The following is a 14,270-nucleotide window of genomic DNA, read 5'->3' as shown; positions in this document are numbered from 1 at the left end:
ATTCTACTATAAATTTAGACCATCATATAACTTATAAATTGGTTACTTGAATTTAATAACTCATGATAAATTAAATAATTTAAGTTGATAACTCATATTGATTAATTGAACTTGTTAAATTTATAATTTTAATAATTAGTCATATGAAAGAATGTAAAATAAAAGATGCGCTAAAACAATAATACATGCACCTATTATACGTCTTTCAGTTTTGTTAATTTTATTCTCACTTTCTTTCTTTTTTTTAACATAATTTTTACATTCTTCTTTTGATGAAAATTTATAATATGAATTCTATAGTAAGTTTATAACAATTATCTCTCTATAACAGCATATTGTTATAGCTTACATAGATGTACAATAACCACCTCTCTATCACATGCAAAATCTTGATAGGCAAATGAGACTATTATAGAGAGCGCTCACAATAGCTCGAGTTTCCATCCAACTAGGGGTAATACAAAGGGAGCCTTAGTTAAAGGTTAAGATGTTATCTGAATACAAGTGAAACTGTCAAGGCCTTATTCAAGTACATAAAAAATTTTCAAAGTACTAAAGTTCAGGGTCCTTTTTATTAGTTTAGCCAAGAAAATTGCAACGCATAAGATTTGAATACATGATTTCAGGAGGAATCAAATTTCATGTACAGATAAATTGAGAAAGCAGCTTGTAATAGGAAATGAATTCAATTTATTTATATATTCTGATAAACATGAATGGTATTAAATTATACTGTATTACATTATATGCAAGTCCTGAATTACATTATAATGCAGGAATGGAGAACTATAAATGGTAGGAAAAAAGAAATATATATATAGCATAAATACATGCAAAAATAATTAATTAATAAACTATTTACTCCCTATGGCTGACGATGGCTGAGGTTCGATTTTAAACTCACAAGGCATTATGAAAGAACCTGCTGTTGACCCCTGCCCTGTATAGCTGCAGTTCAGACGATGTAGTAATGGTAATCTCCGTGTTGGATGGTGCGAAGAGCACATCTCCTTCAGTCACTATGTCCTCCCGTGATCCAATGCGAAATGTTCCCTTCCCGAGAAATACAAGGAAAATAGAAGGGCCTGGAATGGCTGGAAAGACCGTTGATGCCCCTTTTGGAAGAATGCAACAATCAACCTCAAACTCCTCGAAAGGTGGGAGATACCTTGTGATGTATGGACTCAATGGAAATCCTTTCAGGATGTCGGGATAGCCCTGGAATGGAACCAACAAGAATCAAAATTTGAAGTTGCAGAACTTCGATATGAAGTCAAGAAGACCAAAACTAAATTGTCATGAAGTAGGTAAGCCGAGGTTCAGTGTCAACCACAAATAGCAACCTCTGCTGAAGTCACAATTCTACAGCTCAAAGAAATTTTCATCTTATAAGTGTCCCAGACAGAAGCATTCAAAGTTGATTTCTGGGGAAATTTAATCTCGTATATGAAGCTGAATGTGAAGAAAAATAGGTGATGCGAGAGACCAAAGCATTTTTTTATTAATAAAAGTAAATAAATACGCGAGAACAAGCCTCGGGGTAACCTTTTGTCAATAATGAGATTCCTTTCTCTATATCCAAGCAAAAATGTGCATAATATTTCGCCTTATGTTATCAAGGAAACTGCCCCGTTGGGAAAAGACAAAGAAATATACCAAATCAAGTCACATAGAAATAAAGTATTAGTGCTTGACAAATAAATAAAGCAGTAGCCTGTGTCATCGTGTAATTAAAGTTCATAGAGCAAAAGTTCAGCTAAAACAGAAAAAGAAAAGCCTATATGTGGTATCACTCTTAACAAATTATTTTTACTCTCAAATAGAAAATTATCAAACCCTTGATCAAATAATTGTACCTGCTTATATGTTAGCATGGAGCAAAGAGTTATGATATCACGGTGCTTGGGAGTAAGACCCGCCCGGACAACATTGTCTGACGTTGCCATGCATTCAATGCACTCTCCACTCAAGTATGCATGGGGCTCATTTGCCCCAAGATACAATGCTTCACCTGGATTAAGTTTCACATAATTGAAAAAGAAGGCCGATATAACACCTATGTCACCCGGGTATTGCTTTTCCAAGTGTAACACCAACTGTTCCTTCTCAGTTAGACACCTCAACTGATGCCAAAAAACAAAAAGGAAATGAAGGGTAAAGGTCAATAATAAAGCTAGAATAGAAAGAATGGAGGAAAAACTATAAAAAACAGCTACTATTTAACAGCTTTACAAGCTGGAAAGAAAAGAGAACATGATATATTAAATATATTAGTACTATAATAGTAAACAAGTTTTTCACTAGAAAAATCTGAAATCCAGGCTAACAGTGGAAAAGAGAAAACCAACGTCTATGATGCACCCTTAGAAGCCAAATTTATAGCGGAATATGCAAAATGAACTACATTTAGGCCCATAAAATAGCTGCCTGAAGAATCAGAATAGATATTTGCCACATGACAACATAATTAGATGAACTTTTTCATGTCAATGCAGTGAGGTATTGAAGTTACATTTTATGCCTAGAAGGAAAATTGGTATGTTACTGTCAGCATAAGATTAAAGGTTTTGCTCTAAATAAATAAAAACTTGGGTAGGAGCCATTTTTTCATATGCTGACAGAATCTAACCAGACTAATACATAGCATATTTCCGTATCTTCAGAGCAGCCATTTTATGAACTCTACAGGGAAGGACCACATCAGTTTTCCTGTATAGTCATGTTTCTAAGGAACATAACAAGGTGATGACCCTCGACCCTTTCTCCATTTAATGCCTCTACACAGTAAAGAAAAAAATTCTATAAACCTGACTTTCTACGTGCAGCCGACTTTTCACTTTTGCTATTGATTTGGTTGCCATCTCCTTGCTAGCTGACATGAGTTGAGTAAAAACCAACCGCAGAGCATATTTTACTTTCTCTGCCCCATCTTGCTTGCTAATATCAAGGACTTGCTTTGCCGATGCATTGCCAACCAATTCTACAATCTCTGGAATATCTACAAGAACACCCTTCAGCTCCTGCAAAGAAGATAGATGCTTGCTTCAAATATACGACTAATGTAGCCAGTATCACCAGAAAATGTTAAGTACACAAACAAGAAGCGTCCTTTACCTGAAACCAAAAAAACATGCATGTTTAGGAAAAACGACATAAAGACAACCCTGCAGTCCTTAAGATATTGCAGACATGATTTGGGAATATCAAAAATAAGCAGTAGAAAAAAAAAGGGCTTAACACTTGAACATTCATCTTCTTTGACATTAAAGAATTATATTCCCAACATGCAGAAGCTCCATGAAAATGCTAGACTAGGTATTAAACTTCTCAGAATGCGATCTTACCTGCCCTGGAGCATTACAATATATACCAAAAAAAGTTTAAAAATATCAATAACCCCTCTAATATCAACAGACATGAAAAAGGTTCTGGCACAGTGATATTAAATTTTACCCTCCTATTTAGACCAAAACAAGACTGACCAGAAACAGTGGCAGTGAATTCTAGGAAAGTCAAGATAGATTATCTTCTGCCTCTAACTCAGATGTGATTCAGCCTCAAAGTTTTGTCATGCATATCATTTCCCGAATCTTTATTCAGCAAAACCACATCTTGACAGCATAATTACAAATTTAAGTGCAAAACGTGATTACCAGAATTTTATCAAACATAAATGCAAGATTTATTCACTCAAAAAGAACAACCAGCAAAAGGAAAGTTCCACCAAAAACCAAGCATGATTCATGTATTACCTCGAGAGTAATGAATCCACAAAGGGCCCTGAACTCTGTAATTGCCAAAGCCATCTCAGGTTTGTGATTCCCATCCTTATAGAGATTTGGCTTCAACTTAAGCAATTCTTTGGCCAATTCTTTATCCGGATGAGCCTGTATTGAAAGGGCTTTTGCCACTGAAAGTACCTATTTTACAGCAAATGAACCACAGAATCAAATTAGACGATTCACAGAAGAAAAAAGAAAAGTTCATATTGTAGTTAAAAGTTAAGTTGATTTCCACTTTAAACTCTCAAGCTTAATTCTTTGCCATTAACTATTCAAGATCCACTCCAATTTCTCAATTGCTATATTGATAGCTTTGATCTAAATTAAAATTGAGATCAAAACAGCCAAAAAAAAAAATCTTTACACTTGTAAATACCCCCGAGAAAGGGAAAAAAAAAACAATGGACACCACATCAAAGCAAATTTCAGTCATATTCAATCTTAATAAAAAATATATAATTGTAAAAAATGGAAATTTAAGATGAATGGTGAGAATTCAACTTCCATTAATATTGAAGCAAAAGTTGCAGTAATTCCTATTCAAATGCAAAAGAAAAACCCTTTAAAAAGAAAACCCACTAACCCAATTAAAAATAGAAAAAAAAACCACAAAAACAGAAATCAAAATTCAATTTCCCAATAATCAAAAGGGGAGGAAAACGAAAACCAGAAAGGAATCAGATAAATCGTGTAAAAGAAAAGAACAAACCTTGAAGAGAAAAGGAAGATCGGGCCCCCATTTTTCCAAAACCTTATGACCAAGCACATTCGGATTCTTCCGAATCCACTCTTTTAAACCCACATTTTGACCTTCTCCATAGCCATCAGCCAAAAAACTTGGCCCCGAGTCATGTGTTCCCATCCAAAACTCAGCATAAGGCCTATCGGGCTTAACCTCGGCCCCGGAATTCAAAGCCAATAGCCTTGCCACCTGTGCCTCCGCCCCACATCTTCCCCAATCGTAGTTTTGCACCCAACCTCTTAACCGCTTCACCTTGTCAACATTAGCAGCCTTCGCCATTGTTGAAATACCCCACCCCCAAGAAAAGAAAAAGGAAGGAAAAGAAGGCTAGAAGAGAAGGATAATGCAGAAGGGAATGGGCATCGTTTGCTGGTATTTGAAGAGTTTGAAAAGGTATGAAGAGAGAGGGAAACAAGTTGGGAAAAGAGAGTGAAAGAAAAATTGAAAATGAAGATTTCAGATAGAGAAAGCTTGGAAGAACCACGATTTGTATTTGTGGGGTCTCTTCAACTATGACTCTGCTTTGCTTCCCTTTTGCAGTTTCTTACGATCTTATCTTCCCACTTCTGCACGAAATTTCCGTGCCCCTTTTCTCTTTTTTTTTTTTCTTTTTCTTTTTCATATTAAAATCTCTAGAAAATTTTGTTTGGCAAAATAGCAATTATATGCTCACATTACAAAAATAGAAGTCAGTATATTTGAGATTCTCGAAAATTCATATTCTACCACACAAAATTAAAAATTAAAAAATAATATATTTATTATTTATGCTATTTATTAAGTCTTTCTAAATTCTACTTACTACTATATCATTCATAAGTTGCATCTCCCAACTCGATTAGGAATTTTATTTATTGTTTGAACTAAGATAATTTTTAATTTTTATTTAAAATTTCAGTAAGTATAATTAAAACGCAAATCTTTGCTCTAAATATTTGATAGAATTTTTAGTAATTGGATGTTTTTCATATATATATACTAGATGAATGATGTAAAATTAAATTATACTACCATTTATATGAAAAGGGTGAAAATGGTATTCACTATGAAATTTAAATATTTGTAATTAATTTTAATTGTTAAAAATATTAGCTATTACTTCTCTTATGATTTTAAATTTTGTTTCATCCACTAGTGTCATGGGTTGTGCATAGGAGTCCGTAATCATGACTACCATGACGAACTTGTACGATTCATCATATTCGAAAGAGGTCATTTGGCCCAACCGAACTGGTTCGTTGCTTGGAAAGATTGAAAGTCCATCCCCAAAGCTTAGCAAATATGGAAGGTGATCTTTAAAGATATGTGATCCTAGACATTAAATGTAATCTTTAGAATATACGATTTTGTAATCTTAGAGATTTGATATCTAAATAGCTTTTAATCTTTGCCATTGATGTATTTTGATCTATATCGTTGATTTTGGGGAGACTCGGCTATAAATAGAGGTCTCTCAAGTGTTCACTCAAACTTTGGAAGTATTCACTCAAACTTTTCCCTCAAGTGTTCTCATCTTTCTGTGACTTTTGTTCATCTTTAGAGTTTGTTCTTATTTTATTCTTCAATTGTTTTTCGTGGATGCCTTAGAAAAATTCTGTTAAATTCTCAATTATTGCGAGTTAAGTTAACTTAGGTGTTTTTTAGTGAAGGAATTGACTAAGGTTACATGAATCGCGTGGAAAAAAAAATTTTAAATCCGTGACACTAATAAGTGTGCTAAATTTTAGTTTTTTTTTTAATGGAGTCACTTTATTTGCCATACAAAATTCAGTCAAAAAGACATTATTTATCTAGTTTTTTTAGATTTATTTATAACAAAGTAGCTGTTTTGATGTCATTAGTGTAAGTGACACTAATTATATTAAATTTTATAAAATAAAGGTTAAAAATGTTATTTGTAGTGCTCTAAATTAACTTAACTAAATTTGATGTTACTTAAAATTCAATTTAATTAATGATATTAATTAAGAGATATTAATGAAATGAAGTAATTTGGGATTTAATTAAATTTTAATGTATCTTGTGTTTTTTAAATAAATATATTTCTCTTATGTTAAAAAACTCTTTTAAAAATATTAAATCTGTTATGAAAATCTTATTAAGTGGGTGTCCATCAAAATTAAGATAAATTTTGAAGTACTTTAAATTCTAATAGTCATTTGGGGTAGATCTCTACTTCATTTATACTTCTTATGTCTCTAAATAGAGACATTAAAGAAGCTTTGTAAATATCTTAATTGGTCAATAAAATACATTATTTATTGCTTCCCATATTATAAGTAGATAATTTTCAAAGACTTCTCTTGAAAGAGTCAACCTCCCCTTAATAATATGATATCAATTCAATTAATAATAATAATTAAGAGATATTAATTCAATTAATGAAATAACATAAATTTGAATTTAATTAGAATTGGATACACCACTATACGTTTACAATAAATATTTTGATTTTTGGAAAAAAATTACTAGCACTTTTAAGTGAAAAAACTGAGTATTTTAAAAAAATTGTTATAAAAGGGATAATTTTATGATATTTTAAATAATAGTTTAAAGGGTTTATTTTTATTATTTTTCATATCTATTTTAACCAATATTATGAATCAATTGTATATTAATTTAGTTGATAAATAAATAAAAAAAAGTTAATTTTTTAATATTTAATCAATAAAAATCCATTCATAATGGAATTTGAACTTCAAATATCATGATTTTTCGACCTTCAACTTTATCATTTCACCTCAAGTTTCATTTGGTTTAATTTAGTAGTTAATTAGATACTATAGTAACACTATTTGGATATAGATTTATACATATAAATATAAATCTTTTATATGAAACTTGTGCATTAGCCAAATGGCCTGCGAGGCCAAGATCGAGCTTGAGCAAATTTTTTTAATTTTAATTTGGTTCAAATTTTATTTAAATAATAAATTAATCTAAATTTAATTATAAATATATAAATATTATTTTTAATATATTATTGATAAGAACAATAAAAATGGCCAACCAATTAAGCGAAATTCAAGCTTAATTTTTTATTTAGGATCGGTGTGGCTAACCCATAAATAAGTTTATTTAACACTTAATGCTATATTTATTAAAAAATAAGTATTTTTAGTTTTTATATAAGAATTTAGTTTTTTTTTAATTTAAAATTGTTAACCTACTACATTTATTTTTTTAGTATTTAAATTTATTATAATGTCATTTTCGGTTATATGATTTTTAAATTAATTTTTTATTAATTTAAGATATCACATCAAAAAATTTTAAAAAACATTAATACCAGAAATTAAAATTAAAATTCTAAAAATAAAAATATATAAACTAAAATTTAACCTTTGTTGTTGCAGGCTAACTGATCTCTTCCGTTATGACATTATTTGTTACGGGAGAAGCCAATTAATAACTCAAATCATCCTCGGGAAGTTAAAAAGTAAAAGCAAACAAAACTAGTAAACACGGAATTTGTTCTTTTCATTTTAAAGAAATCAAAGATTGAATAAAAAATTGAAATGCTTCTTCCATTTCAAAACTGAAGTTGACAATATCAAATAATTCACTTTGATTTTCTTTATTTTGAAGTCAAACTTTAATTAAGGCTTACTTCCCATCTATTAATTTAATCAAATAAATAAGAGGATCTTCAACTGTTTTTTTTTTCTTTAAGAAACTTATGATTTATTCTTATGTATAAAAAATAATTTTTTAACTCATAATAGAAATGATTCTGTTATACCAGTTTCATATTTTTAATATTTAAAATAACCAATTTAATTATTTTAAATTAAAAGTTGAATGTTTAAATTTTACCTTTCTCCTAAAACCGACATTTTGATAGAAGTAACCCACAGATAGACAGGCGGTTATAAGGAACGACGTGTCGGTGGAGATCAGGGGTTATTGTTCTTACAATTGACAGTCGGGGCCCACATTTTCATGTGGTCTAAAAATTAATTTTTTATTTCAGATTTTGCAATCATTACATGTGGCAGGTTTTGAGTATTTTACGTGGCAGTTAGACTTTCCTTTTAAAAAAAGGGCCAAAATTGAAGTGGAAAAAATTGAGGCGCACGTGAAGGGTGGGATTTCCACGTTCTGCACCACTCCGAACGCCCATGCTTTTTTCTTTTCTGTTATTTCAAGATTTCTTTTTTCTTTTCAAGTTGACTTATATACCGCTATGAATGATCTGAATTTAATATCACCAATCATACATCCTCAACTATTAAAACTAATTTTTTTTATTAAATTTATAAGATATAATAAAAAATTAAATATATAAATAAATGTCACGTTTATATTATCAATTCATTTATAAAGCCTATTAAATTAACTGTATTAAATAATTACTAAATTTTGATTATAATAAAATAAGGGGAGTTTAAGTTGTTTAATTAACAAAATGTAATTTTTACTATTTTTTAAATCTAAATATTAAAGTTAAAAAATAAAAAAAATTTACATAACGATTACTGATAAATAAATAAAAATATGAATAGTTATTGATGAAAAAAATGTAACAGAAAAAAGGTAGATTTATTTTTCAGATTTTTAAAATTAAATTAATTATTTAAATTTGTTAATATATTATGAATAGTTATTGATGAAAAAAATGTAACAGAAAAAAGGTAGATTTATTTTTCAGATTTTTAAAATTAAATTAATTATTTAAATTTGTTAATATATTTAGAAATGGATTTAAAATTTTATTTTAAAGGATTGAAATGTAAATATAATTCACTGATAAAAAATAATTTAATATCCTTACTTTTCTGTTTTTTGGGTGGAGAAAGTGGACGGTGGGGCTAAACCATTTACGCCAAATTTGCGTCATTGACTTACAGAGATAAAACTTTTGAAGCTCAATTTACATCAATATTTGGAATAAATAATATTAGTATCGGTGAATTACGCTTTCTCCTTTCTAAAATAATAAAAAATTATTAAAATATAAATTATTAAAATAATAAAATTATATTTTTATTATCATAAAAAAAATAATTTAATCTCGACTCACTTCAAACAATTTTTGACTATTCCCTTAAATTTAGTTTGAAAAATATTTAGAATTTTTGTTTAACACTAAGATAACACGAGTTAATATTTTGTTATCTTCTTTCCCCAGTATTGTTTACTCTCTCATAAATGATATTATAAATTCGATGTCAAAAAGGCGAATTAAAAATATAACTTGAAAATTCCGAAAGAACGATTGCTTTGGTACCCTTAGATCCATATCTGAATATAATAAAAAAAAATCAGGAGCATTAATGTTTAGTTTATAAAACAATAATTAATCATGTAATTTACGAGTTTCCTGTCACCATGTTTGCTTGTTTTTTTTTGAAGGCCTGTTACCATGTTTCTTGTTTAAGGTTATTTTCTTTTTAACATTTGGTTAACATATTCTTTTTACCGACAATACTTGCATATTTGCATTCAACTTTAGACAACACAATTAAATATATTTAGATTAGTGAGATTTCTAACTTGAAATCTTAATAATTTTTTTTCTTGCCAACTTGTTTTTTCTCATGTTCCTTTGAGAGGAATATGGCTTGATATTCTTTGCGCACCCCCTAACTTGTTAGACGCGTGCCTGCATAGCACGCGGTCCTTTCTGATCTTGGAACTGACATCTTCAGTGAGCTCCGCACTCGTTGGTCACAAGTCTAGATTACTTGTAGGCTTCGCAATCCTTCTTACGAACACCGTTCGCAACCCCATCTTGCAAAGTGTGCTTGTGGACTCTTCTTGCGGGTTGTCTTGACGAGTATGCCTCTTTCGAGTTGGGTCTATTTAAGTTAAGGGTCAAAGACTCGAATCTTTTTAGGATATTTGGGCTGGCAATTACAAATATATATAACACAATTTTTTTTTATAATTGTCGAGACCATCTTTAAACCGGGTTTTTGAAAATGGGAATCGACTTTAAGAAACGAAAACAGGAGTCGCCACCAATCTTTTTAGGTGTGATTGGATCACCTTTAAAACATTTTGTTTTAAAATCATTAGTTTTGGTCTACGAAATAGAAAGAACGGGTTCGGGAGTCGGCTACATACGAGGAAGGATTAGCACCCTCGTAACGCCCAAAAATTGGTACCTAATTAATTATCAAATGTCTTTCAGGTCAGAAATTTAAAAATTTTAAGATGCAATCCTCTTTAAAATATTTTGATTTTGAAAATTGGGGTTCACTTGTATAAAATTATTGGCATTAAGTTAGCCTCTTTGGAAATCCCTATCTCGAAAAGACAAAACGCCGCATCCAGTAAGTTAGGACACAACGCTTTGAAATTCTAAGACAGTTGCTCATATTTTGAAAATTTTAAAAACCTAGAAGGGTACTTAACTATTCGAACTCAACGAGAAAAATTGCAACCCAATAAGTTAGGGCACTACTTTTCTCGAAGCTTCCAAACACCAAGCATTGCCTTTTTATTTTTGAAAATTTTGAAGTCTCGTTTTTTAAAACCGGTGCATAAAGGAGCATATTAATATAACATACGAGATAACATGTCATAATAATAGGTAAATAAAAGCACATCAGCATAAATATCATACACTCTTCCAACGTATATAAGAAATAAAACATGACAAATTTTAAATAAGAAAAATATACATACAACGCAATATATATTTAAGAAGAATAGGTAAAAACCATAAACATGTAATTCAACATATATTTAAACATATAAATGATGCATGATATACAATTTTAACACATATATATATGAAAAATATGCATTTGAAAATAAATTATAAAAGTCTAAGATATTACATAACATATAAAATACATAACATAGCAATAATACATTAATTCTAAAATAAAAGCAAATATTGCATAATAAAAATATAAGTTTTAAAAATATATGCGTGATATAAACAATTGATAAATAGAATGAGCATATAAAAAAGTGATATTTAATAATAGATTTAAAATATAATATATAATAAAAAGTATATTTATAAGAATAATAATTATATAAAAATATAAAATATATTGGTTTAGAAAAATAATGTATAAAATATCAAGTATGTAAAAGAATTCATATTTATAATAAAATAATTATATAATATATATAAATACAAGTTTAGAATAATATGAAATAAGTAATTAATGATGAAATATACGTATTATACAGGTTATAATATTATAACATCTTCAAAATGTGTAATAATAGATTATAAGCAAAGTAATTATTAACATATAAATAAAAATAAGTATATAATACAAGCTAAAATTTAAATGATAATAATATATAGATAAAAAATATAATAGTATAAAAAATGACATAATAATATAAAATAATTATAATATATAATATGAAAGTATATATGTGAATATAATATATAATACATATAAATAATTAATAAATATATAATACAAGTAAAAATATAACAATAATATATAAATAATAATGTAAAATAATAATAATTAGTGAAAAATAATAATATAATAATATAAATAATACATAATAGAATAAATATATAATATAAATATAAAAATAGGGTTAAAAAATAAAACAAATAACAATATAAAAAATTATATATATATAAATAAATATATAGGGTTAGATTTGAAGTTCAATAAAATTACAGGGGCGAATTTTAAAAAAATAAAGTTGAATTAAGGTCCTAATTAAAACACGCGTAAAACGAAAGGGACTCATTGGGCAAAACGCCCTATTCCCAAAACGGAAGCGTTTTAATTCTGGACTTAAAATAGCTATTGCAGGGACTAAATTAAAACGGAAACAGAATATTAGGGCCAAATCATAAATAAAATAAAACATAATTATAGACGCAAAAAGGGTGGAAGGACCGATTGAGTAATTAACCCAATCCTCAAAAACACGAGGATCCTCCCTGGGTAATCGAGTCAACGCGCGGATCCTGGGGCCTTAAAACATCGTCGTTTTAAGCTTATCAGACTAAGCTAAAACAGCATCGTTCTGTTAAGGCTATATAAGCCAATCTTTAAGTTTTAAATTCATTTGCAACCCGAGTTTTTAAAAAAAATCTAAAATTCTCTCTGAAATGAGAGGGGAGAGAGAGATCTAGGCTCCGGTCTCCATCGATCCGAGCCCCGGTCGTCGGCCTCACGCGCCCAAGCGCCCACGCGCCGTCGCCGACTCCTCCCCATACGGTGGTCAGAGGTTTAAAGAAACTCACTTTCTGACACAAATAAAAGGTATGTCCTTTCCCTTTTTTATTTCTCTACAATATAAGTACGTATTTTAAAAAGAGAAAAGAAAAAATAATCACCTCAATATTCTTTCGTTTGACTGTTGATTCTTAGTGTAAAAATTTGTGTTCTGCTTTTTTATTGAATCTCCGTAACTGTTTACAAATCTAAAGAAAGGCTTTTATAGCCTTTAGACTATGCATGTTTTAGGAAAGAAATCAAAGATTTCTTTCCTTATTTGTTTCAGTTTATCTACTGCTGCTTCTTGCCCTATTTGTCTATTTAGTTTCCTATTCTGTTCCATTTTCTTTCCTGTGTTTGTTGGTTTCTTTGTCTTACAGGTACCAAAAAATTCGGCTAAGATTACGCTGTAGATGCAAATCTTGTCTGGTGACCACTAAACAGCCTCTGCTGCGAAGATTTCGGCACTGATAGAGGCACAAAGGTCATCGGTGAGGCCTGAGATCGCGGTGCACTGATGTGAGGTTAACAGTGATGACGTTTGGAGTGCTCGAAGGATCTCGTGACCGTCAATCTGACCGGCATTGATGAGGTCCAGCTGGGGTGACGTGAGGGGACAGGGCTATTGATGGCCCTTGCTTTGGGAGCTGGAACGGCTCTGACGTGACGAAGCTTCTGGAACGGCTCTTACGGCGCTGGGGTTCCTAGGGTTTCCTGCTGGTACTTTAAGTCATTGGGCCTTTTGGGCCCGAGTGACTTAGGTCTATTTGGGTCTATTGGGTAGTGATATAATCTGATATGGGTTGTAACTGGGTATGGGGCTTTTGTATTTGGGCTCATGAGGTCTTGAGGCCTGTGTATTGTAAATGGACTGTTTAAATAAATAAACATTCATTTATTTATTTTTGTATTTCTGTTTTGGTTTTAAGGCCCGGTCAAATTTGGGCTATTACAGCTACCCCTTTTTGCTCATTGCTGTGTAACGGGAATCGAGCAAAGATTTAGAAAGACCAAATTTGACCGGTCTTTATCAAATCACGGTCTTCAATCTTCTTGTAAACTTATGACTGTCATGTTAATATCTTCGATCTGCTCTCCGCCGAGCACAGAGACGCCAAATCTGCTTCTTTGATTCGTTTCTTGATGATATAGAGATGCTTAGATTTGCTTCAGCGTAAACACGTGAAAGCCAAATCTGCTATGTCTTCGATTTGCTCCTTGTAAGCACAAGGATGCCAAATCATCTTGATCTACTTCAGTCTAATCGTCTCAAAGTTAGATCTGCTATGTGTCTGCTCTCCGTCGAATATGGAGACGCCAAACTTCGATTTGTTCTCTGACAATACAGAGATGCCAAATCACCTTAGATTTGCTTCAACGTAAGCACGTGAAAGCCAAATCAGCAATGTCTTCGATTTTCTCCTTGTAAGCACAAGGATACCAAACCATCTTGGATCTGCTTCAGTATAAACATCTAAAGGCTGGATCTGCTATGTATCTATTCTCCATCGAAGTGGAGATGCCAGACTTTGATTTGTTCTCTGACAATACAGAGATGTCAAATCATCTTAGATTTGCTTCAACGTAATC

The 14,270-nt window shown here is 30.6% G+C and overlaps 1 protein-coding gene across 1 annotated transcript; it reads right to left on the bottom strand.

The window, feature by feature from the left end:
- Positions 1-670: 670 nt before the first annotated feature.
- On the bottom strand, positions 671-5,190 carry LOC107935810 (mannose-6-phosphate isomerase 2). Its single transcript, XM_016868432.2, has 5 exons — positions 4,492-5,190; positions 3,753-3,920; positions 2,808-3,020; positions 1,857-2,123; positions 671-1,218 (listed from the first exon to the last, which is right to left on the bottom strand). Exons 1-5 carry the CDS (start codon positions 4,801-4,803, stop codon positions 901-903), a joined length of 1,278 nt encoding a protein of 425 aa, XP_016723921.2. The 5' UTR covers positions 4,804-5,190; the 3' UTR covers positions 671-900.
- Positions 5,191-14,270: the final 9,080 nt, after the last annotated feature.

The sequence above is a fragment of the Gossypium hirsutum genome, chromosome A12, assembly GCF_007990345.1.
Source record: "Gossypium hirsutum isolate 1008001.06 chromosome A12, Gossypium_hirsutum_v2.1, whole genome shotgun sequence".
NCBI classification, from domain to species: Eukaryota; Viridiplantae; Streptophyta; class Magnoliopsida; order Malvales; family Malvaceae; genus Gossypium; species Gossypium hirsutum.
The sequence above is the reverse complement of the archived record's forward strand: the minus strand, read 5'-3'. Positions and strand labels throughout refer to the sequence as shown.

What these genes read in the sequence shown, in the direction of transcription:
- LOC107935810 (XM_016868432.2), bottom strand. Translation starts at nt 4,803, where the DNA reads ATGGCGAAGGCTGCTAATGTTGACAAGGTGAAGCGGTTAAGAGGTTGG. An exon ending in GTGGATTCATTACTCTCGAG is followed by an intron (nt 3,021 to 3,752) that starts GTAATACATGAA and finishes TCTTCTTTGCAG; the next exon opens with GAGCTGAAGGGTGTTCTTGT. An exon ending in CCATGCTAACATATAAGCAG is followed by an intron (nt 1,219 to 1,856) that starts GTACAATTATTT and finishes GTTCCATTCCAG; the next exon opens with GGCTATCCCGACATCCTGAA.